At 37.7% G+C, this 26,437-nt stretch overlaps 1 protein-coding gene across 2 annotated transcripts in view; it reads left to right on the top strand.

Moving 5' to 3' along the window:
* The window catches only part of gpc6a (glypican 6a), a 222,768-nt gene that overhangs the window by 143,171 nt on the left and 53,160 nt on the right, over window positions 1–26,437 (top strand). Inside the window, exons 6-7 of one of the 2 annotated variants that reach the window (XM_088076552.1) lie at window positions 1,148–1,291; window positions 4,402–4,431. In XM_088076552.1, coding sequence (XP_087932678.1) covers window positions 1,148–1,291; window positions 4,402–4,431 — 174 coding nt within the window. The remainder of the gene's footprint in view (window positions 1–1,147; window positions 1,292–4,401; window positions 4,432–26,437) is intronic. The other variant, XM_042493211.2, reaches the window with a different exon arrangement.

The following is a 26,437-nucleotide window of genomic DNA, read 5'->3' as shown; positions in this document are numbered from 1 at the left end:
AAACCAAAACTTTTGTTGGATGGAAATAGATGTGTAAATAGACTTATCTGGGGCTCAGTGTAGAGTTCATGCAGCTCTGGACTTCTTATAACCTGGTCCCTAACTATTTAGAGTTGCAATGAGACCTGCACATGTCTTAATAATGAAGAAATATTGTGTTAAAGTACCCATATTATTACCATTTTCAGGTTCATACTTTTATTTTGCGTTTGTAATTGAGCATGTTTAAAGGCTTCAGTGTTTAAAAAACACAATGTTTTTCTCACATTGTCTGTCTAGATAAACGTGTATTCACCATCTGTCTTAAATGCTCCGTTTTAGTGCCTGTCTCTTTAAACCCCTCCTGAAAAAGTCTGCTCTGATTGGTCAGGGTTTCTGAGTCTTCTAAATCTGTGCTCGATTTCTCTGCACTGTTTTTGCAGCTAGGGATATGATTGTAATGGCAGTGTAGCAGCACTTTCTATTTTGGAACTGGAACTGTATTGCCAGGGAAAAGCACAAGTCCATGTTTATTTCCTGTCAGCTGATGTCGATCATATGCACTTCAAAAAATCTCCAACAGAAAATACAAAGGGGCTCACCTAGAATGTTTAGGTTTCAATTTTAAAACAGTCTATATAGTATATTTAGTCCTGTTTCCACCAATAACTTTCAGTATAGTACCTTTAGAGCCAAAAGTAACACCTGCAACATGTACTTAGACCCAAAAGTGGTTTCCGCTGCAGTCAGTACCTCAAGTGATGCAGAGGGAAGTCGGCACTTTAACAGAGGTGACAAAAAATGTTGGATGGTAGGAAATGTTAAGACCATCCACAACTCTTCACAATGAAAATGGAAAACATGTACCAGACTGAACCGGACTGCTAAGTGGTAATCAGGCTTTTGTGACATCACAAATTCACACATTTTGATATTTTGTGTAAAGGCACAGTTTTTGAATTTAGGTTGTGTTTGGATTGAGTGTTTTGATACTTTCACAGTTTTTATTTAACCTCTTTATCTACTTTATATGACACAAAAATTAAAATCTTGGACCTTTAATGTTGCAAAAACAGGTGATTTCCTCAAGATACTGTAGAAACAATCTGTACCCTCTTTCCAGTGTCCTTTCCCCCTCTCTGAAGTAATTGTATATCACTCTGCTCAGGTTTTTCAAGGATGCGGCCAGCCAAAGCCTTCAGGAATGGGCAGGTCTGCACGTGGCATTTCTGATGTGTTCAGTGCTCGCTTCCGACCCTACACCCCTGAAGAGAGGCCGACCACAGCAGCTGGAACAAGCCTGGATAGACTGGTATGTACAGAGATGAAATAACTAGTATTTTAAACTGCATTTGGATAGAGTATTAAGAAATGAATGACGGATTAAATATCAAGAAAAAAAATCTTTAAAGGTCATTTGGGGTTGAATTTGTAATGTATGGAAAAAAGACAGGATATAAAATATGCATTTAACAAAAAGTTCTAAGTGAGAGATAACTATAAAGTAGAAAATAATCTAAGGTCAGATCATTTGCATGAGAAAACCAATACATTCCTAAAATAAATCTCTTTCACTTTAAAACTTAATTAAGTCTAAAGCAGCCAGTTCATGATGGTTTTATTGAAGAAGTCTATATTCTAGCATTAAATGATGTTGAACGCTCTCCTTTCTCACTCTGTATTTTAACTGCTCCACCAATTTTCTATACAGAAGTGTGTTGAGAATTTTTTGAAATACACTTGGTGGAGGCAAACAGAGCTTAAGGCCAGCTTATTTCGGCTCAAGTCCAAAGTCCAGAATAAAAAAAAATAGAGGCCCTCAATGATTCCAAGAAAAATCATTGTAAATCCATGCTCATGTAGTCCATGTCGACCCCAGGTTCTGAGTGTCTCCCACCAGGCTGTGCACAGAGTTAAAATATTTTCTTTCCCTACACTCTCTGTGCCAGAGGTTTCAGAAAGCACATGCTTTCCCACTAACCTCCTCAGACATATTATTTAGGATATATTCCTCAGAGTGCACACTGCTGAAGGAAAAGAGCCATTAGGAAAGATTACGAAACACACTTAATCACAAAAAATGTGGCTTATGTCTTTTCCCAGACTTTGCTCTCAGAATCAGTCTTGAGGAGGCTGAAACAGATTCAACATCCACCCACCGAACTTCAGGATGATGACACATCCTAAGACTTTAATTGAGGCGATAAAAAGATCCATTTCACCACCCCGATGCCACTGAAACAAAATGAGGAGGAGACTGTCTGTGTCAACCGCCAGCATATAGCAACACAGAGGGCCTTAAGTCGACATGGTGTTGGATCAGTCTGGCCCCACAACCCAAAACTCTAATCTCTGCAGTCTACAACTGTGCATCTCTTTTCCCTTTGCTACAAAACGTATGCTGCAGTAATGTCTCTAGGTATTCACAAGGGCTTAATAGTTATGTAAATATAATGTTTAAAATAAATCAAAATTACCAAAGGAATGAATTATGGCTTTTGTCCACGTCAGCCTGCATTATTGTCAAACATTTAAATATCAAAATGTAGACTCATAATTAAAGCAAACTTCTGTGGTATAAAAAGAGAGGCGTTATATACAGTTTGACTTCTAACAGTATGATATATTGTTAGTCCTTCTTATAATAACACCCCATTGTGCCTTGAAATATTTTTATAGATTTTCACTTTAAAGGTATACTATGTAGGATTTTCAAAAAAACAAATTAACACTGTGTAGACTAAAACAGAAGTTTTTCATATCTGGGGAAGACAACTCTCAACCACTCATAACATTTTCTATTAGAGCAAAAATAAGAAATCATTGGTGAGTCCCAAAAATCCAGAGGTACTAAAAAAAATAAGAACAAACTGGATACAAAAAATCACAAGACACAATCTGAGTGTATACTGTGTCTTGCATGAAATCCATTAACCCACAAATCCTCAAAGTATACCTTTAACAAAAGTACTTTGTACAACATTCGTGCTTAGAAAGACATTTCAGTGGAATAACAACATGTCCACCCATGGGTTGGATATTATTAAACCATATTTCTCATGTCACCAATTTGTCCTTTGACCAATCCGTTTAATACACCATTCTTTATATAATCCTCTGTCCAACTGACAAATCCATTTATTAACTACATTATTGTCCTTTTAAATAAAAGGCACAGTTGATAATCTTCTGCTGAACAAGTTGTTTGACAGGATTAAAATGGAAATATGCAGGAGCGGAGAAGCAGATTAGAAGCTACAGTCAGTCAGTCTTTGTATGTAGTCTATACCAGTGATTCCCAACTTGTCCAGCTGCAGAGTTCAGATTTCTCCTAAGTCACTAGTTCAAGGTCCACACCTAAATTTTCACATGTTCAGTTTCATTTCACAAAATGTCAACAACACACAGGCTTAGAATACAATGAAATAAAACACAATGCAAGAATAAAGAATAAAGTTCTGTTACTTAAACCTTAGTAAATAAGTAGCACTGCACCCAAAGAAGTGCACATTTGTGCTTCAAGACCAGTGACGCTGCAAAGGCATGGCATGTTAATAGGCCAAATAATACCACAAACGGGGTAATTAAATAGTTGCTGTACTGGGACTTGACAAATTCACTTGCAGTCCATTCAGAATGGACCCGCAGCCTACTTTTGGACCACGACCCACCAGTTGGTAACCACTAGTCTATACTCTCTGTAAATGAAAAAAAGTGTGTCCAGATCCTTTAAAATTTTAAATAAAATGTTATTCTTCAGTTCAGGGCATGATTAAAAAAAGAAGAAAAAAAAACCCCAAACCAAACCCTCCTCTTTTTTTCACTTCACTTCAAAAATAGTGTATAGAGAAAAATTGCTAAAAGATAAAAGCACATTTAGAGAAAATCCACAGGTTTCACTATTTCTAATAATTCATTTTTACTTACTCTCAGGCCAACTTCATATAAAAGTGAGTCTTACTCACTGCATCACACCTCACTCTTCTGCTGTACTGGCATGTTCTTGTGCAAATTTATGAAGCATGTAAATCCTTAAAATATCTGTAAACCTTAACTGATTATATTTTTGTGAGCCGAGCTGATTGCATTGAATGAAATAACTGCTGTTATTAGACTAATTATCCACGAATGCTGCTGTTTGTGTGCAGCTCCTGATATTTGCATTGATCAGATTTGATGGCAGCAGCTTTTAAACTGATTTCACAGTGGGAAACATATTGTGGATAAAAAGGTTTAAGGTACTAAATCTCATAGTGAGATGAGGCAGGTGGATGGAATATTTCAGCTGCACCATTTATCATTTAACTTTTTGCCTCACTAACTAATAGACATTCTTTTGCTCCTGTTCTCTCTCTCTCAGTCTCTCAATTTCTCCAATGTCCAATTAAATCTCTTTCTTCTTCATTTCTCTGCTGCTCCCAGAGGGTTGTGTGGAGGACAATGCAACACAGTGTAAGCCTTCCATTCCTCCTCTTCCTTTCACCAAGTCATCTGTCTTGTGGTGTTTTAATCAACCTGCCTATAGAGCTCAGCCTCTTTACATTATTCAAAGTTGATATTGATTGCCTGTTTGTGACATTGCTGTTTATTTACTTTGGTTGTATTATTCTTGGGTGTTTATAGTCTGGATAGTCTACGCTGCTGAGGTCAATATTTATGATTTCTCTGTTTCTCATTTTGTCTAAAATAATTTAGACTTTGCAGCATGCTGGTTCGTTGGTAAGCACTGTTAGTGCCTTACAGCAAGACAGTTGTTAGTTTGAATCATCATTCCTCCTGTTTGAATTTTGCATTTTCTCTTTGGGTTTCCTTCGGGTTTTCCCCCCATTCAAAGACTTTTAGCTTAGGTTGATTAGAGAATTTAAATAATTTGCCCACAGGTGTGATCAGCATATGTTAGTATGTTAACCCTATAATGGCCTAGTAAAGAATCCTAAGTGCTTTCTTGCCTATTTTCCATTGCATGCTGGGATAAGCTCATGCACCAGCTGTGGCCTTGTGCAGAGATAGAAACAGAGTATGCTGTCTTGTTTTTGCTTGATGTTGTGTATGAATGTTTTCAGTGGGTAATTTTCATTATAGAGCGAGGTTTCTGACTATTTTTAATCATTTTTAATGGCATCCTGAATATGTTAGCAAGTGTTATTATGTAGGGCTTTTGCAATACTCGGATGATCTGTCAAACAATTTGCCAGCATTCAGTTAACACCACCTAAGTACAACATAAATTATTTAACCTTTTGAATTCTGCAAGGGTTCACCAGTGCCTTCACTGATATTTTTGATTATTTCTCAAGAATCCTCAAATGCTTCATATCCATATATCCTCTGTACAACCTAAGCTAAGAGTTCATAACTCAATAACCCATATTAATGGATAAAATATTGAAGTTGACTCTCCATATTTATTATTATTTATTTATTCAAACTCTGTACATTATTTATTTTTTGAGATATGCTCATTTCTTTAAAGCAGATTCCAAAGGCTTTTTGATAATTTCACCATTCATTGCACGGTTTTGCACAGCACTTAATGTAACATAGTGATGTCATCAACTTATGACATCATGACACGAAAGTCAGAAACTTTAATGTTAGAATTAATGTTTTAGCTAGGGCTTTACGAAATTGATTTAAAATAACGTATCAACATATTTAGGCTATATTGCTATACATGATTTGTATCTTGATATTTTGAAATCTATTGTAAACTAACGAAATACAAAATTATTAAATGAACCACAGCTACAAATAAAGTAGCTGCTGCCATAAAATAAAGGTCCACAAACTACATTTATAATAAAGTTTAATGAATTACTGTTATACTGGTAAATAAAGTATAATGTTAAATAAAGTACTGTGTAGTGAAGTTGAATAAAATATTGTTATGATTAAATAAATTAAAGCAGAACCTGTCGACTCAGCTCGTCCCGTGCCAGAAGTGTTGATGTTTTTGCTGTGGATTTGAAACTTTCAGTCTACAGTTGGATGTTAGTGCAAGCAGACAGTTAAACAAACTAACAGCTCTCAAATTGTTACATAGTAATATAAAAAACACTTACACCAATAATGTCTTTTTACTTTATTCCTGGTGGCAAAATTTAGATAAACCTAAGTCAACATGTAACCATGTTCCTGAATAAAACATAACTCTGAACAAGAACATATATATGTAAACTGCCTGCCTTTATCCTTAACCTGCAGTGCTTGAATAAAAAAATATATGATTTCTCAAAAAAACATTTTTAAATTTTGTTACAAAAAAAGATCTTGAAAAAGTATTTAAAAAAACATTAAATTCAAGTTTTTTTAAGGACAATATTTTACTTGTTACATACACAACTACACATATGCGATGGCATTTATTTGCTTTATTTCCAAGTCAGACCTTGGACACAGAAGGCAGGATTTATGTTCATGAAATCATTGTGTTACACTCACTGTCTGTATATAATTAGTCTCTGGTTTGCTAAGGCAGCAGCTAATTACATAAGCAGTGACTGGGAGCAACTTGTGCACACATTCTGTGAGTGACGGAAAGGTCAGAAGTTGCAGTTCAGTGGTGGGATTTGTCTGAGATCAGCGAGTTTTATGAAAAAATTGATTGGCTTCAGGCTCAGAAACAAGGAGCAAAGGGTTTAGTTAATATGACTTTGATTACCATTGAGCATTGAGCTTTATGATGAATGTAAAGCTCTCAGTCATCATTATCCCTTATATATTTACTCAAGTGTCTCGCTCTCCGATCCATTTGCAGCATGGCTCAATCTCGGTCTGTTTTCAGTTGATTTGTGCTAATGTCTCTCTCACGTCCCAGTCGGTCATCTGCATCTCAGATCAAAGCTGAATTAAATTGTTACATATCGTCTAATCCTTTTCCTTTTACCACTCACCGCTAAACGATTTAAAGCTGGATGGTTTATTATAAAGAGTCCTGTAGCGGACTTATGTAAAATGTTTCTTTGCATGTAGAATGTACTGTAAATACAGACAGAAGTACTGGTTTAAACAATATACTGTAGTTTTATATAAGCTTTGATTTATAATTGTCCTTGTGTGTTTTGCTTTGTCTGTGATTCTTAATTTAAGTAAGATTACTGGACTTTTCCTTCCATACAATTGAATTCTAATTAACTCTATGATACTGTGTAATGTATATTAATGGCATGACCCTACAGTGTTTACAGAGAAATCTGTCTTTCTGTAGTGCTGACTCATCACTGGGACTGAGTGACCTTCTGATTTAAAGGAAAGCTTCCCTCAGAGTCAGAGAGGGCTCTTCCACTGTTTGTCTGTATAACACTGACCAGAGGAAGCATCCGCAGATTCAGTTGCTGTTTTGTTTTTTTTGCTTGTTTGTTTGTCTGTGTGCATATATTGTATTGTTTTGTGGTGGAGACTTGTTTAAAAAATCATGAAACTGATGGCAGCCCACAGAAGCTGTGATGTTTAATTTAAAAAGATGAAATTTTTAATACCAGCTATGAACCAACAGCCAAATCTGAAAACTTAACATTACATTACAGGCTGACCGTGCTCCATTGTACAATATTGTGGATCAATTCAGGCTTTGTAGCATTTTTTTTCTTGCCAGGCTTGTGGAATTGCATTGGCTGTCAGATGGTCCACCAATAGACTGGAATTTCTCTACAACTATTGAATGTATTGCCACGAAAGTTTGTACCGACGTTTATGGTCCCCATATGGTGTAACCTTGTTGTTGAAATAGTGCATCAGGGTTGATGTTACTCTGTAGTCTGACGCGAAAGTTAGCTTAGCCATGGTTCCCTCATCAAAAAGCCTATGAGATTTTCTCATTCCATTTTGAATTTCTGTGCAAAATAAGCTCTGTTGCAAACAAATGATAATAGTATGTTTTGTTAAGCAAGATAATCGTCAAATGAGAACATCACTTATAGCATTTTTGAGGCCAAAATGTAATCACCAGAAATAAAAAGCTACTGTTAGGCTATGAACGAACTACATCATTGTCACAAGATTTAACGTCGCCACCGCAGCAAGGCTTTAAAGCTGTGTATGTGGCAGCTCGGCATGATGATGTTCTGTAGCCACTTTTTAGCAACTGCATTTTTGAAAACACATAAGCTTCAAAGTTCATGAGTGATTTATGTTGTTGAACAAATGGTGAAAGTCTCTTCAGCTTGTGTTAACCTGAGACCTTATTTTAGGCTTCTAATCAAAAACCCAATTCAAAAGACCCATTGACTTTGAGATGTAGGAACCGGAGGTGCTGAAATGCATTTTTTAGCGTGTGAACTTCCCACTACAGCAAGCATGAAGCTAGCTTTTGCCTTGTTCTACAAAGCACGTTCATTTGAAGACGCTGATGAATATGATGCTCAAGATAAGATACTCAGTCTATCAGGTAAAATGCTACATTGATAAGACGTAGGGGTGTAAATCACCAGTTTCATCATAATAAGATATTACATTGATTCTTTCAACACTGATATGATATCTGCTGATATCACCAAGTCTGCCGTGATACAATTTAGACTGATTCAGGGGTCTGTGATCGATATGACAATATCATCTGTCCATGTAACACAATCTGTTACAGAAGAAGCTTCCACCCCTTTCTTTTTAATTTTGGCCATAAAAGATAAAAAACATCACATAAATAATGTTAATAATCGTAGCCGGTTACGTGCATAAAAAATAAAAAAAATCCAAATCCAGGGCTTAAAGCCCCAAGGGCAAACTTCTCCCAACAGCCATAAAAGCTAGATTTACAAGATCACATAACAAAAGGTAAAACAATTCGGCTCAATAATAATTGTAAAAGTTCACAGACAAAACAGTTGTTTTTTTTATCACCCATGAGCTTTCCTCTAGTTATAGCTTAAGAATTTACATGTATTATTCATACTTTTTCTTAATCACTGTTGGTCAAAGTCACTGCATATCCTAACAGAACAGTACAGTTAAATTTCAGCCTGCATGCACATTTTTTCAGCATTGTTGAAACAGAGCAGCTAATGTTGCCATGATGCTGCAAGAAGTTAGCAGAGTGAGAAGCCCTTTCAGGCAGGTACGTTCATCTCATAATGTCATTTACATATGGCATGTGCTCTGTCTATTGACTCTAATTTTCTTTAAAAATCTACTATATCTCCACACTGCAGATTTATTCCTGACTATTTCTTCATCATCTTTCTCCTCATGGTGACAGAGAATTACAAAATAAAGGCGTACCCATGAAGATGATAATAAAGATTCATGTTTTCACTTGCATCATTCATCATTCAACTGATATAGCGATCCAGATTGAAGTCACTGTAGAGATAAATAAACATGCTCAGTTTACAGTATAGTTTTGGAGCACATCCTCCACCATGTGTTCGACAGTCACATTGATATTCTGAGGGGGTTGAAGAACTCGGTACCTAACATTTATTTTCTTCATTTATTTTGCCAATGATAAGCAGATGTCTGATGACACAAATCTGACAGAAATGACTTTGTTCTCCATCAGCTTAAAACTAACAGTGCTGACAGGACATTACTGTCAATTTCTCCATTACACAAATGCTTGCGGTAAAATGTGATGGATGTCCTGAGAGAAATCCATTATTGATTTATTTGACCAATTTCTAAATATTTTGAGCCTCTCTAATGGGTTGTTTGTTGTTGAGCGCTGTTGGAATGGGGATGCAGTTGGAGAGAAAGTAAATCAGTCATTAGCAGTGGCCAGGCCTTTCTCCACGCTCCATTTCACGTTGTTTCAGCAGAGTGCCAGGGCCAGGAAACGATCTGGCAATGACCATTTTTCTCAGGAAGGAAAAAGTCTAAAATAAATGATCAGTGTTTTATTTCTTCAATCAATCACAGTAATCCAGTGTTGATGGGCACCACCTATGTATACTTTAGTGTGCATTACTTATTGTAGCCACACTACACTGAGAGGACTAAAGGATTTTATGGAGATTTAGGGAAACACACTGTGAATTTGAATGCATGGAAAGAAACCCAGAGCTGAACATCCTTCAGCTTCTGAATAGAAGTAGAAATCTCAATTCCCACATGAAAGTTTCTTCCTGCCAGAGCAATCAGTCATTGAAAAGTCACTCCGCCCAGTGCAATTGCAGACACAACAGCCAATTATGACCGATGGTAACATGGCCAAATTGGCCAAATCCATGAGTCATGTCATAAAATGAATTCAGTTACAGCTCTAATGAAGTTGTGGCATGTACTGGAGATTGGTTCGCTACATTGTTTCTCTCTAAGTTTGCCACAGCTTCTTTTTAGATCAGCAGGCGACAAAAGAACAAGTGTTAGCACCAGTTAATCACACTGGCATGCTAATTCATTATACTGGGCATGCTGAGCTAATGTTTTAGCAGCAGTAACAACCACAGGGTGTGAGTGCTGTTGGGATTTCTAATCTCTGTATTACATAGTGCTGACAAAGATCTGGTGGAAAAAAACGAGTATATACTTTGTGGTGTCAGAAGTTCACTCTAAAGTTAAATACTTTTTTAATACTGTTTTTAAACGTAGCACAAGCAAAACTTCACAACAGTTTATTAAGTGGGAGTTGCGGGCCAAATAATTGAGGAAAATACAGTTTAATTGTCACATTCAAGACTTCCTTTAAGTCAGTTTCTGGTAGGATTAATAAGAGCTGATCAGATTAGATCGATGGATCGGAGGAGCAGCTGCAGCTCAGGCAAGTGAGGCAAGTGAAAGGAAACAGGTGTGTACTGTTTCCATAGGAATGCAGCCCGTTTCTTTTAAGGTATATTGGTAAAACGATAGACAACACTAGACTATATAAATTAATGAATAGTTAAGTCGCATCTCCAAAACTAGAAAATCTAAATGTGGCTGTGGATGCTGATGTTATGATGCTGCACCACAAACACATGAATGTGTGGGAAATGCTGCTGTGGTCATTATAGATCAAGATGTTCAAAATAGTTTTAGATAGGGAAACCTGGTCTCACTCCCAACTTGTCAAATAATGGTCAGTGGCCTTTAGTGTCATAAATCGACACACCGAGGAGTCCTTAATTAGCATGGACTCCTGTAACATTTTTTGATGCACTGGGCGCCTACCGTTGTATAAAGTGCAAGAAAGTCATTATATTATGCACAGGGCAGGCAGAAGGGAAGTGGATGCTTAAAACAAGCCTCGGACCTTCACCCAGGTGCCCGCTGTTCGTGTCCTGTATGAAACCAAAAGTCAGTGGAGTTATCTTATGTAGTTTGCTAGTATATGCAGCATACTATGCTAGTGACATATGTCACGGGACATTACATTATATTAATAAAAAAAATGCTTATTTTCCGCCAAATCATGACATTCTTCTCAAAACCCAACCATGTTGTCACTTCTTCTAAACCTAAAAAAAACCTGTTTTTTTCCAACCTACATTCTAAGTGTATTATGAAAAGAGACTATGCATTTAACAAGCTAAAACCACACATTTCCTGAGAAAATAAATGTAACTTTAAAAGACACAATGCATGTAAGGAGCGTAAAATAATATGCTATCCCTGAGCATCTAAAACTAATGCTGGAGGGGTACATAGCAAGTCACATTTTGTGAAGTAATGCTCCTGACCAGTCATCAGTATCTGATGAGTTGCAAATTAGAATGTGTTGGATAGAGACTAGGGATTTCAACAGTTAATCGTTAATCGGGTTGCAGTGCAGGTGGTGAGCACATCTCCACATGTTAACATGGCTGGCTGACTTTCAGTCAGCAAAGCCAACAGAAAATAACATAAAAGTCAAGACAATATATTAACATCTAAATAGGAAATGCTTTTAAATGCTGTGCTAGAGTTCACTGAGGCAATTAAGTGCTGGACTATAGCTGTTTTGTATTTTACTTTTTAAAAAAATGAATGTGTTAGGTAGCGGTTAATGGGTGTCAACCTATTGAAAGCAAAATAACCGAAATTGACATCCCTATTAGGGACATGAACTTATGGTTTTTGGCTTGAGAAAATTGTGAGCCACGGTTTGATGTTGTGCCGCAGCTCCAACAACACAACCACACTGTAACAAATTGGACAGATGTTTTCTGTCTGTTAGCTGATTTTGGTGGCCAGAGAATGGAGAAAAACATGCTGTCTACTCAGTGTAAATTAAATTAAAAATTGAGCTGGGAAACCCACAGTCATTCCAGCACATTGCTGGGCTATTTTAAATTTTCATTTGATACCTATTAATGAGTTTAAAATGATGGGAAGGTGTGAAGTGGGTTGTCTCAGTTTTCACCTCCATGGCTTAATAGAGGGCGATGAATCCGTCTGTCCAGAGGTGATTCTGTCTGTCAAAAGAGATGGAAATCTGACAGAGACTGATGTGTAATCAGCCGTGCTCGCTCAACGGAGACCTGTCTGAATTAGGATTAATGTACGTGGACAGACACAACAGATCAATGTGGCCACCCTCTAACCCCTCACTGTTTAAAGCCAGGCAGCTCCATCACTTTACTTATCATTTCATCCATGCCACCCCTTCATCTGCTTTACTTCCTCACCATTAATTTGGGGTAGTTCACTCATTTATATGTTTTTACCCTTCACATTAAATGGTCTTATTTTATGTACTTTCATGCTTTGCTAAGTTAGAAGTGCACGCACCAACTGAGGCATCGCAGACAGTGTGTTAAGCAATAAAATGATCATGGTTGTTCGGATTTTGATTCACCAATTTCTTACAAAAACACATAATTGAGTAAAAATGTAGCTTCTAGAGAAAAACAATTCACAGTACTCCGTGTCAGTGTGGCTGTTTCTGCTGAAAAAGAAAAATAGAGGGCTAGACACCTATTGTGGTCGACAGCTGTCTGCAAGATGTGCACAGTATGGTTCGTGCTGCAGGGATGATGATAAATTACAAAACCATGGTGATGTTTTGTTGTTTGGTAGTTTCCTGTGCCTTTGCCTGTTTTTTAGCAAGCTCCTCTAAGCTTTTGCAGCTTAGTCTTGGTGGAGCTTGTCTTTACAGATCTTCCACAACAAGAGCGCTGCATGATATCATACAGACAAAATGTTTGAAAAGTTCTCACTGAGATGGCACAAAGACTCCCTATATGATTTCCTGGCTCACTTGCTCAAACATAATGAGCGCCAGTGAAAGCGGTTCACACTCGACATCTCATACATGTGGATTTTCAAATTTCCAAAACCTGGCTGAGACAACCAAACTGAAATTGTAGTGCTCATCTCCATGTGCAAGATAGTTTACCATAATCAACACTACATAGACATGACAAACACACAAGTTGCTTTATGGTCATTGTTAGCTGCCTTCTCCACACTGTGCTTGGAACTGAAAGTGCAGGATAGTGCTGATTTTGTGTTTACACATAACTTTAATGATGAACAATAAACCTGGAAACAGAGGGAGAGGTGCTGGAGTCATGCCATTATAGAATTTATTTTTGGAGCACCACAGTACTGTATTGTGAACAGCAAAACATCACACATCTTTCCCTTGTATGCTGCATGCAGAAGACTGGTTAATCAACACCCTGCTGTATATACAGTAAATACCAACAGTGTTGCCAGTATGCATCTGGATGCTGTGTGCACTGCTGTAGTATTTTCAGTTTGTTAGCCTGGATTAATTAACCAATCACTCGGCTCTGTCATAGAGCAGTGAGTAAAAATGTTCTTTGTAAAATCACCAACAAACAGGTTGAATCAACTCAGGTGCCATTATTCACAGACAGTGCTCTCAAAGAAAGCATGAACCTGCAAGTACCAGACTTTACCCACACCTTTAGCACAAAGTCTTGGCATCACATTACTCAACCCCCATTTTTATGTAATTAATTTTATTTTATTTTCATCATTTATTAAAAAAAGGGACAGTCTATGGTGATCCACATTCAAACAAATGTAAATGCCCCTGAGTTAGCTGGAGAGCAAATTTTCGTCAGTAGTCCTCGCCTGATGTTAAAAGGCATCCTAAAAATAACAGCATGTACAATGGTTAAGACATCAAACAAAAAGGCACACAATATGGTTCAACATTTACAAGTTAAAAATATACAACATAATTTAACAATATAAATGGGTAAAATCTAAATAAGAGATGTTGTATGCACAGTATGATTATAGTCCTTTTTAAATTAAGTAAAAATTAGCCTAAAAATCACCTGTTCGATTTTATTAAAACTTAAAGCCACTTTGATTGACAGGCTGCCTGTGTCTTAAGCTCCTCAGTCAGATCCATCCCTCGCTCCTCCACAGCGCCACCCTTTTACTGAAATATGGTCACTTCTGGTGGCTAAAAACCCAATGGCAGTAATGAGTCCACGATCCTATGGGTGACATCATGGAAGCTATGCCCAACAGTCCTTGTGAGAAACTCAGCATGCATGTAACCTGAATATTGTCATACATATGAAACATACAAATGTAACATATTCCTGACTTTCAGAAACATACAATGCCCCACATTTCATTGTAACGATTGTTCTGCATTATCTTCAGTTTCAGTGTAAATGAGAGTCCTTTCCCATCTCAAGCTCAATTTGAGCCAAACTGGTCCACCAAACCTGGCTGCTTTAGCCCCCGAGCAGCTTGTCAGTAGACGCTGCCAGAAAGCCACAGCATGTACTGGAATCTGTCTCAGCTCTTGCCTCTCTGCTCATCAGCGGGCTGTTTAGGCCGCCACTGTTTCCCATGACATAGTGTGGTTAGCACATCTGCCTAAAGGTAGAAGGTGTTTACCTAGCTTCAACACAGCTGAGCCTTTTGAGCTAAACTCATCTATGTGGGTAGGCGGGCAAGCTGAAATAAAACCATAGTGTGTCCAAGGAAATCCTATTAAGTGCATAATTCAAAGCACTGAATCACAAAATGCAGGGCCATTGTGTTGGAGGTAAGCTAACCCAATTGCTATGAGCATAACGAGAAAGTGACCACTTTTGTGTTGCTTGCCTTTGGAGGTTTTCCTACTCTGTTGAAAACCTCTTAACCAGGCTTTATACTGTACATATAGACATGCTTTTATAGTTTAAATCCCTCAGTGCAGAGAGGCTGGTTCAATCCACCGTACCATTAAGTAGTTCCTGTTGTCCATGTGACCTAGAAACTGGAGGACTTGTAAAGATCCTGCAGTCTATCCTTGCATAATTATCACAATTACATAACTCTAAACTTCTTGTTAAGACTGGTCAATACAGCCACTCTTTCCAGAAATTCAATAGCATCTCCTCTATTTATGTGTTGTTTTTGCTTTGGTCCATGAAGTTTGTGAAACGACGCTTACTTATTCTGTCATATCAGTATTGACGCATATTCAGCACTATATGTATCTTTTTGTCTCACTTGTGTGCATTTGTTTGAGAAGTTACAGAGGATTTTAGTCGCATTCAGTGTGTTTGTGAGGTGTTTGGGCGACATGAAAGTAAAGGAGAAAGAGGGGAACAAATTACCCTCAATTCTGTTGTTTTTGTGCCTGTAACTAGCCCAGGGTCAATCAATACTGATGCCATCCCCACTCTAAATTATTCATCAGTTTCCTTTCCAGCTTATTACTGTTGTAGGGATGAAGGTGTTTGAGTCTGTTCCAGCACGACTGGACATTTCGCCAGGCAATTTATGGCCTAACACATACACACATTTACATTTTTGACGTTTAAAGTCTCCTGACTCAAGAGTTCAATACAAAAATCAAATTAACACCCATATGCAAGGGATTTAAACACATTTTTTCCATAAATTATAGAAGTGTGAAACAGAATATTTTTATATTTAAGGCTATGAGGCTCAGTATTAGTGTGTAAGGTTGGACATATTCCAGTGTCATACGCTGAAGACTGCTGAATAATTACACCAGTTTTATTTATTTATTCCTGCCTGAGTCCAGGTGTTAATGCATGCATTAATTTTGATGCTTCTTGTATTATCTAATCTGTGACCAGCTTCGTTATAAAGTTGCTTTAGTAACTTTACATACAGAGAAGCATCTGTTTGTAAAGCCTTTTCCCCCAAACGGTGTGTTTACCCTTGGGATGGGACACAAAACCAGCTGTGTATGAAACTTCCATCTGTGCTTACATTAGTCAGGTCACAGTTTGCTTAGCACGAATGTGCTGTACTAAAACTGCTCAGTACCCTTATCGTTTAAGGTCCAATTTTATTGCTTTTTGCTAAAACGAGTTCAGTTGTGTCCAATACAAAAGTAAGCATGCTTTATCAAAGACAAAAAGTATTTATTATTTAGGTTTAGCGTTCTCTATGCACAAGTAATGAGAAACAACCTGTTTATGTAATGCCTCAAGCATTACATGAACATATTTAACATATTCATTCCGTTGGAGACAACAATAGTTTGTGTATTTACGAGATATAAGATATAAATATACAGGTCTTGTGTATCAACAGTGGGCTTACCCTTTAAAGATACATACAAACCTTCTCCAAAAAATGGCACATGTATCAATTTTTTTAACTGCAGGAAAAACTGCAAAAAAATAGGCAATAGACTCCATATCATGTACATGCACAGCATCAGCATGCATTTATTCTAATATTTATTATAATACTTAGATATCTTATGACATGATGGTACACTGTTCATTTAAATGGAGTTGCTTGCCTTGAGCATAACAAAAAAATCATAAAAAAAATTGGCTCATAGACTATATTGCGGTGATTTACAAATATAAAACCTCTGTGGATCAAAAAGTTATAATGAAAAGAGTTATAACTGACCTTATTTGCAGTTCGAGATGTCCTGTCCTACAGATGTCTGTTTTATAATGATGGTCTATGGTGAGATTGCTCTTTGGATGGCAGGTTTTTTTTTTTACTGCAATACCGTTAGTGGCCACTGGGAAAAATTGGCTGCAGGTCTGATCGGCGTTCCTAGGGAAATGGAGAGCTGGCTAGTAAACAGTAGAAAGCAGCATGGATGTCATTGAATATGTTACAAAGGTTACTTCTTTCTTAAAAACCTGTTTTTTATTCAGTCTTGTTTCAAATTGGGAAGTGATAGTGCTGCTTGGATGGAGACAGATGGCATTTTGTGGCAGTGCATCATTGCATCATACACGAAAAGGGATGAAAAATTGTGCATCCTCTAAGATGTCATATTGAAATCACTGTCATTTGGAGCTGAGGCCGATAAATTGATAAATCCCCATGAATACTGCAGTCATTTGTCCTGCGAGTGAACGCCAATTATAACCTTTCCCACTGAAGACAAAGACCAGATGTTAGTGAATGTTAGTGGGTTTTTTGTGGCGTTAAGAGGGGGCTATATATGACCCTAAAAGGAAAGGGTTGGTGTGTGTGTGTGTGTGTTCGTTACGTTTTCTGTTAACATAATGAGGAAATGTTGGCAAATCTAAAAAATGTGGACATTGTATGTATTCTGCAAAAACAGGCAATCTTGCAATACAGCATTCACTCGTAGTGAATGCGGGATTATTTTTTATTATTACCTTTGTTATTTACTTTAAACCAAAATTGAAAATTGCCAAAAGCACAGAAACACAGTCCCGCACTTTGCTTGTTTGTCCACGATACACCCCGACACCCCACCAACTCTCTGCACATCCAGCTCAGTGCATAAAAGTGTTTCATTAACAAAAGGAAAGGGTGTCTTTGAACATAATCTAGGAAGCAATAACATTGTCACTACGACATAATTATGAAAACAGTTGAGCAATATAGAAATGTAATGTCTAGGAGACAGGGTTGTTGTGTGAGTGAAATTCATTAAAAGGGGAGTGTTGGTACTGAGGTGCTAGAAATGATGCTCTGTGTTTCATTTGCCTGGTTTCCATCCTGAAACCTAATCGAGTCGTTACCTCAGTGTCAACCCTTCTGTTCTCCAACTTTGTTTTTCTGCCTGAAATATAAATAATTTACAGATTCTGAGTCTCTCAGCAGCAACATCCTTTCAGCCTGTGCAAAGACTTCGAAAGGGACAGGTGCAATAATGGGCGCAGGTGGTTTTTGTTTTACAAACTAAGTGGAACCTGAAGCAGACAACTCAAAGACATCGCTGGAAAAAACATATATGGTCAGAATGTTTTTTTTAAAGCGTGTAAATGCTGTGTATCTGTATCTGTAAAAAAATAACTTGATACGATTTACAAAAAAAAAAAAGGGAAATCGCTGGAAAAATTTAAATTATTTTTTATTTTTAATGTGAAGTATCAAGCTCAAGCGATCTTTACAGGCTATGAACTTAAGATTCAAAATGAGTGGTCTGTCGCTCATATTTGTCGTAAGAAAACTCTCAAATCAGGTCAAACTTTATTGGAAAAAAATCAAGAAGATTTCAGCCCAAGGGAAGGAAAAACATTTTAGGAGCTGGCAGAAAAAATGTGTTGTCAAAGTTCTTTTTTTCTGATAAAAACTATCTTCAGGTTAAGATACTGGGATGAACTTTTAATCAATAATAACCGTATCTTTTTAAACTTTCCATATGTTGGCATAATTGAAGAAAGCCATCTTTCAGTGGGCTGCAATTTCACAATATTAACATTCCTCTGTGGTGGTTCACAATGTATTCAGCATTGAAATTGAAAATATAGCAAAGATGAAAAGGAACACTTGAAATCAGAAGCCTCTCAATAGTTCATGGGTGCTGCATACACGCGTATTCATTGATATTTGGTGTGAAACTGATGGAGCTCTGCAAAGCGAGCAGTCCACCACTGCTCAGTGTCTGTCTGTTGAGCCTGAGCAGGACGGAGCACCTGCTCTGCTGCATGAGAAATGATCACCAGACTGACAGAAGCAGTTGGTTATTTAAAAAAGCACTTTTTCCTTTAAAGGTCCAACAGGCAGTTACCCTCTTGTTAGTTTCTCCAAGTACTTCCACACTTGCTGCTTTCTTTTTCTTTTTGGTCTGATCTTAGATTTTATTTTTCTAATCTATTCATGTACTTGAGCCTGATTACAGCTCATAAAATCTAACCTTTGAATCAGACACAGGCCGGTGACATAGTGCAAATTTGAAATACTATTTATTGTCCTTGATCTGTAAAGTGGTTGGTATAAAGAAGGGTGTGAGGTCATTTTTGTCTTGGGAGGAAAATTCCAATATTTTTTGTGTTTTTTTGTTTGTAAAAACAGGCTGCTAAAGGCATTTAGCGATGATTCGATATTTTGGTTCTCATTTCTGAGGCTGCATGTTTGAAGATCTATGTCTAAACTGTAGGATGCTGTTGACAGATACTACAGTAAATACGGTGTAATATGAGAAAATCCTGTTATTACTTTATTGCAAATATAATTACAGGGATAACAAGTGCATACAAACACACACACACACACACACACACACACACACACACACACACACACACACAGTGCTGTAAAAACCATGAAGGTTATTGGGTAAAGCAGTTGTCATGGGGACAAGTTGTGAAATGCATACTAACTATACCTACTGCTTGTTGTTGAAACTAACAGATGTGTGGGACATAACATTATGGTTACAAAACCTCCACTAATTACATAATTAGCTGTAGACATGATCATAAAATATTGCATTAAACAGTTCACCTGTTGTGAGAGTTGAAGTAATTAACAGTCGAACACTTTTGCTATGCAAATGACCACCACCTTCACAGCCCCTGAAACATATTTATGCATTCAATGAAAACAAATTTGCATCTAAATCCTCGTGTCTGCATCAGTAAAAATAGTGGTTTGTAATACTTTCTTTAGAGCCAGATCACTCTGGGGAGTTGCTGGATTCATAGTTGTCAGCTGAAAGAGACCTCATGTGTAAGTTCCTGCAAACTGCTCCTCTGATGCTGCCTTAAACTGCTAGAAGCTCTGCCTCCTAAAAGGACTCAAACTGACCAGACCTTGTTATTTCCCATGTCAGCCATTCCTCCACAAAACCTGACACCTGGTTGTAGAAACTGCTCTTGTCTATGTGAAATGAAAGGGTCAGTACTGGAGATCTTGGTCCTGCTATGACACTACAGCAGTAGAGCTCTCCTCTCCTCTCCATCCTCTTCACCTCTCAAAGTCTAACTGCAAAATATATTTAATATTTTTAGTGTAATGGCCAGAGAGTTGCCGACTCCTGAGCACTTAGATACCTCTCTGTGCTCATACCTTAGTCCTCGCTTCTGCCTTGTACTTGTCATGGCATGAGCTAGTTAGAAAATTCTGCCTCTGAGCGCTGTGGTTAGGACCAAAGCATCTCCCTCATCCCAGCCATCAGCTCTGAATATCAGTGATTCCACAGTTAGAAATATTATATCCCCGCAGATAAAACCATATTATTGCTAAGATGCAAACATCCAGGAGTCCCCAGTCTTTTAAAAAGACAACAGAATGCAAAGAAGGAAATAGTCCTTGCCGAAAAAATAACCCTCAGTTGCAGACTAAAGATAGTTTTTATAACCTTTTAAATGTTCTACCGAACAGCCACGCAGTTCAGCTCCCACAGAGTAGTTTTTCCTTTAAATCCCACACTCAATATGCTATTGAACCCTCACAAAGCTTTTGTTCATGTGCAATTACAGGCAGGGGTCATTTCTTTCAGAATAAGGTGGCCTTCACCTCATGTCTCACCATAGCCATTCACCAATGATGGCCATGAAATCCAAACATCATCTTCTCTAATTATCAGCAGTCTTTGCAGAAAGAATTCAAGTAAATGTTCTTACTGGCAATATCATAATCAGAAAATAATCTAACATCCTGCTCTGTCTTTGAGATTGCTACATTTAATTTAGTATGCCTCATGTATTTATTTTTAGTTTTTAATTATGTACACTGTAATAATTATAAGGGGGGGGTTAGCAGTAATTATTTAAAATTGTCTGTAAGCTTGAAGTTAGTTGTAAATCTTGTCTTTGAAAGATTTAAAGAAACTCTATAAAGAGTTATATATTTATGGCAAATAAGAAACAATCAAATATAATTTGGGGAAAAACAAAAAAAGGTTGCTTTGTAGAACTATGTGGATGCGGGTTGATAGGATTTGATTAACAGCTGTGGGGCAGCTTGAGCATAATTATTGATCATACGCTAATAATAGAGAACTTGATAAAAAGAAAAACAAAACTGACATCACATTTAAATCCAAATTTTTCTCAGTTCTGATTGGCAGAAGTAAATGACATCACCTTTTTAACTGAGCCCTGGCCCACTTCGAACCAGTGAGAAGAAATCAGACAGTGTATTGTTTTAACCTTAAAACATTCACAAAACGATCATACTGACTCCATTCCTCACTGTCATGATAACTGTTGTGTTATTGTGTTGACGTATTTTGGGTTGTAGAGTATTGGTAGATCGCAGCTGGAGCTAAAAAAGCTGCAGCCTCTTGCTGCGTCTAGAAGGAGGAAACACATTATCTTCCTGTTGGCCTTCCGACTCTGGCTTCCTCTGAAAATCTGTATTGATTTTAATTCTATTGTTAGTATTTAAACCACGTACTGGGCTTTCAAATCAACATGAGCCTGAACACACATTGAGATCATTTTGCAAAAGGCTCGTGTGGCTTTTCGACTGTCTCGACTCAGATCAGGGGGCACTGGGATTTATCTATTAGGGCCATAGACTGTGGAGGGAAGTATATATATATATATATATAATTTATTTATATATTTGTTTTAACAAAATGTTTGAAAACTTTGGCTGCCTTGACATCTGCTGTTCCAAATCTGCCTGTGTTTAAAAATTGTTGTGTTTCTTTTCTATAATTACTCATTCTTCAGGAAATTGGGTGTCATATGAGTCATTTGACAGAAATGACAAGCTGTTGGTGCGTGCTTTGGTTTCAATTAATGCTTTCTTCACAACACAGTGAGTCATTCTGCATCGCATTGTTTTTTGTGAAATCAATTAATATAGGCTTTGTTAATGGCCCATGTGTGTTCTTGGGCAGAGAATCATTGTTGTTAACAGAGACGTAAGTGGGGGACCAATCACAGTGTTAAAACCTTGCGTCAGTGAGCTACAGCTCCACTCCCACATACACTTCACAGTGACAAGCAGGTAGTTTGAACATAGAGAGCGTCTGCATATACTCGTATTTGTTAGCATCAATATAAGGCAGGAGTTGTGATGTGCAAAGAAAAAAACTTAGAGGTTAAACAAATTACAGTGAGGGTAAATGAAGGGAGTTCTGTCTGCTATTTAATAAGGTTAGCTCACCTTGTCTAAGTTTATCTGGAGTCAACGATATGGCTGTTATTTGGAACTGAAGCAGGTGGATATGACCCATGAAAGTCCTAATTAAAATTACTGGACCTACATTAACATGCATTGCTGGAGGTTGCCCTACATGCTCTGATGGATCAACAAACACTTGACACCACTTCCAAGACTCAGCAAACCCAGGAGGAAGCAGGCTTAGATAAAGCTTTGTTTGAATAACATATTTGATTCAGGCAACACACAAAGGTGAGAAGGGGATAGATTAAAATGGTAAAACTGCAATCATGTTTTTTGTTTCTTTTTTGTCTCTTTTCTTTTTCTTTTTCTTTCTTTTTTTTTTAAATGGCTATTAAAAATGGCTATTAAACTGCAGGTTTTCAGGTGAGTTTTTTATGTATCACAAGATTAGGCATTTACTGTTTATAATTAAACACAAGATTCACATTATAAGTTCTGAATTAATGTAATTTTTAATTCAAAACATCCTGAGTGTAAGGACAAAAGAAAAAGAACAATAACACCCTCTAACATCTGGCTTTTGTTTTTGATGGGAAAGGTTACAGTTGAGATTCCTGCCAAGGGGGATTTTAGGGGGAATTTTTCCTTATCCACTGTGAGGGTCCAAGGATAGAGGGATGTGCACCTTGATATACTGTAAAACCACCAGAATCTTTAAAATTTAATAAAAATTTTAGGTCATACCGTCCAGCATTACTTCAGCTTTGACTGGTCAATTTGGTTCTTGCCACCATGTGCATGTTAGTGAATAAGTCATTTTAAATGTACAGGCCTGCACCTGCTATTTGCTATCAGATTGCTGCCCATTTCGACATGTATCATGGGGAGTTTTTTTTTTGTTTTTTTAAAGATATTTTTATAGCCTTTTTGCCTTTAATTGATACGACAGCACAAGTGTGAAAGGGAGAGAAAGAGGGTGTGACATGCAGCAAAGGGCCAAGGCGGGAATTGAACACATGGACGCTGCAGCGAGGACACAGCCTACACACTCGGGGCGCCTGCTCTATCCACTGAGCCTGCAGGTACCCCAGAGGAAGTTGTTTTAATTCAGATTTTAAGGCCCTGACACACCATTCTCAAGCCGTCAATGAACGTCTGTGAGTGTCCTGGTATTGGAAAGAGTCCATAGACCATTCGTCACTCTTCAGAAACATTATGGTGGTGTCTAAAGATGTGCTCTCTCCTTGAACGGGCTGCAATATCTTCAAGCGAGGCTAGATATGCCATCTTAACACCCTGAGAGTTTGCAGAGAATGCACACATTCATGGAAAGAAATACTGATGAATCCCAGATTTTTGCATTAAACGTTCATACACATGGTTAAAGCATAGATTTGTATGTATGCGCTGTTTTAATAAAGTCCGTTGTTATCATCTCTCCTCTTGCTCCCTGTGCAGAGATGCCTTTATAGTGCAACCACACATACAGCCAATAAGGAGGAATAATTACAGTGACCAACAGCCCTCTCAGTGCACATATGGTGTGTAAGTGTAGCATAAGTTCAGACTTGAAAGGTGAATGCATGCACAGGAATGTTCGCCCAGGGGACTGTAGGCCTTTTAGCATCAAATCTATTATACAGATAGCACACAGGGAGTCAAAGTGGATCACTTTTTGTGAAATCAATCAAGATAGGTTCGGTTAATGTCCTGTGTGTTCTTGGGAAGAGAATCACTGTTGTTAACAGAGATGTAAGCAGTGTTTAAAGCTCGCTCTATGCCTATTCTGTATAGAATTCTTCACAAAATCCCCTCTTAACACTGCCTGTTCAAAGTGGGACTATCACACTGATACTGTTTGGCTATTATGTATTAAACGTATGATGTGTGGGTTGGCGAGGTTGTTGTAATTCACTGCTCCGTCTGGCAGCACATGCTGTTTTTCCTCATTCACCAGTGATACAGAGCGAAGTCTGCACCCCGTTTATCACCCACAGAACGGGGCAGCACAGCACAACATTTTCTGAACAAAAAAGAGCAGGCTGGAGTGAGAGTTTCTTTCAATGGGATATTTATAAATCATAGTGTGTTAAATCGCATTGACTCCTTGTTAGGCAACAGGGGTTTGGTGCTGCTGGCGCACACGACAACAATGTTCAGCAAAGTTTTTTTCTCCAAGAGGTGATTGGAATATATGCAGTTCACATAATCCAGTTGCAATTACTATAAGTTTTTTAAATGCTTAAAAGTGTTTGTCATCCAAGAGAGACAATAAAAACAAATGAAATGTTGTCACGTTGAAATTTAAGGTATGGCGATGGATTCATGTTGTCATCTCATAAATTGAGTAACATTACAAGTAAACGTTCCACCTTAAAAGTTGCCGGCAGTCGTCCTAGTGAATTAAAAAAAAAAATTCTCAGTCTGGCACGGTTGCTATAGGCTGCGAAACATCCTTTCAGTTTGTTATAGTTTACTAATGTATAAAAAACTTGTCATGGTATGAACAGTGGTTAAACCAGCCACAGCTCAGCCCATTGTGTTGATTCTCTACTAACTAGTCAATGGACTGGAGCACTTTTAGCTCCACTTTTTAGTACTTTGCATGCTAGGTAGTTCAAGGAGGGGGGTGACGAAAAATGGGGACTGTTCCAAAGGTACCGAACAAAACTTTTTACAATGGAAACGCAAAAAAATGAGTACTGAACTGAACCAACCTGCTGGTGAAAAACCCACCAAATTAGGTCTGGGAGCTCTGTCCTTTCTGCATAGAGGACAAAATAAGCTGTCATATAACAGACAATAAATGACTGTTATTACCATGTTGTGCCATAATTAATGCTTAGAAAACACTGCTGATGCATATGTTATGTGTTACACTAGAGGCTGATGCTGTTGTGCTAAACATCACAACCGTCACACCTCTTTTGCATCTGTGATGCCAGCATACTGTCTGAAATCACACACTGGTTCTGTATATAAATGGAAAGGACCAAACAAGACGACCAGGTAGTTATAACATAGAAAGTATCTGCAAATACTTATAACTGTGATTAGTAAAGTTTGTGAGATGCCCAGACAAAGGATTGTGTAAAATAATAGTTCACTCAACGGCAGCTGAAGACACAATGTCACAAATGTGACTGTGTATGATCTGCTGTCTTTGTTGTAATTTTAACATTATCTCATTTATCTCTCATCACTGTAGAGGGTGACAGTGTCTGGAAAATAACTCATGACAGCTTTCATGTTGAATTTAACAATTGCTTCAAGCACGTGTGGCTGTGTCTTCACTCTCAGTTGCCGGTTGATTAGGTACACCTGATAACTAATGCAAGCTAATACAACAGTCCTGCAAGGAACACAGCAAGCATGAAGGTTAGTCATCAGTTTGTTGCAACTGTTTTATAGAGGTGTTTAGCCTACCCTTATTCATAAAATTGGGCTGGACAAAATAATAGAAACACCTGTCAGTATGATAAAATACAGTTCTACAAGCACCACAAACTGCAGCCTCTCTAGAACAGTTTAACCAAAATCTGAACATTAAAACCTTTATTATTCATAGCAGGGCTGTTGTATTAGAGGGCATCAATTTTGGCTTGGTGTACCCAATAAACTGAGTATACATTTTAAACTGGAAAATAAACAGGTACATTGTCTCCAACTGAGAGAAAATTTGTATCACTGTTCTCGATCTCTTCTACCAATGAACCTGAACTTGATGTTATCAGTTATTTAGAGGTTTGTGTAAAGCTGTTCAGCAGTGAACTCTGGGCTGTCAGTGAGACGAGCAGAGACACTGAAGGTTCAGCTGCATCTAATCCTGCAGCTGCAGCAGCAGCACAGATGCGGTGAAAGCAGCAACTATTCTAGCTGGAGTCAGACTAACTGCCCCTGGGCGCTCATGTAAAGACTCATGGTTAGTTTTTTTGTCTACACAATACACACTCAGTGCAGTGTGTGTGTGCTTGTGTTTGTTTGTATCTGTGTCTGCATTTATTTATGAACAAGTGTTTGTTTACTGTTCTAGTTGTGCAGTAGAATAGATTGTGCTGATACTGAACTCCTGACACTGTTTATGTGGACTGCACATTATATTATACACATGGAACACACTGCATTATACTGTCATAGGCATCAATCCCCAAATGAATCATAAACTGATTTATTTACTTTTATGTTTATATATGTATATCCTTCCTGCCTCCAGTCAATCTGAAATATTCCTGTTTGGAGACATTTGGCTGTCAGAATGGACCATATAAATGTCACATTACTGTGGTTAAATTTTAAAGTTCAAGTATAATAACCGAACACATTCTGCTCTGATCCATATTTTGTTGTCAGTGCCAGGCTGCTT

The sequence above is a fragment of the Plectropomus leopardus genome, chromosome 1 (assembly GCF_026936395.1).
Source record: "Plectropomus leopardus strain MGB_pleo_1.0 chromosome 1, ASM2693639v1, whole genome shotgun sequence".
NCBI lineage: Eukaryota > Metazoa > Chordata > Actinopteri > Perciformes > Serranidae > Plectropomus > Plectropomus leopardus.
Note: the sequence above shows the minus strand (reverse complement) of the source record. Positions and strands in the feature narration are given on the sequence as shown.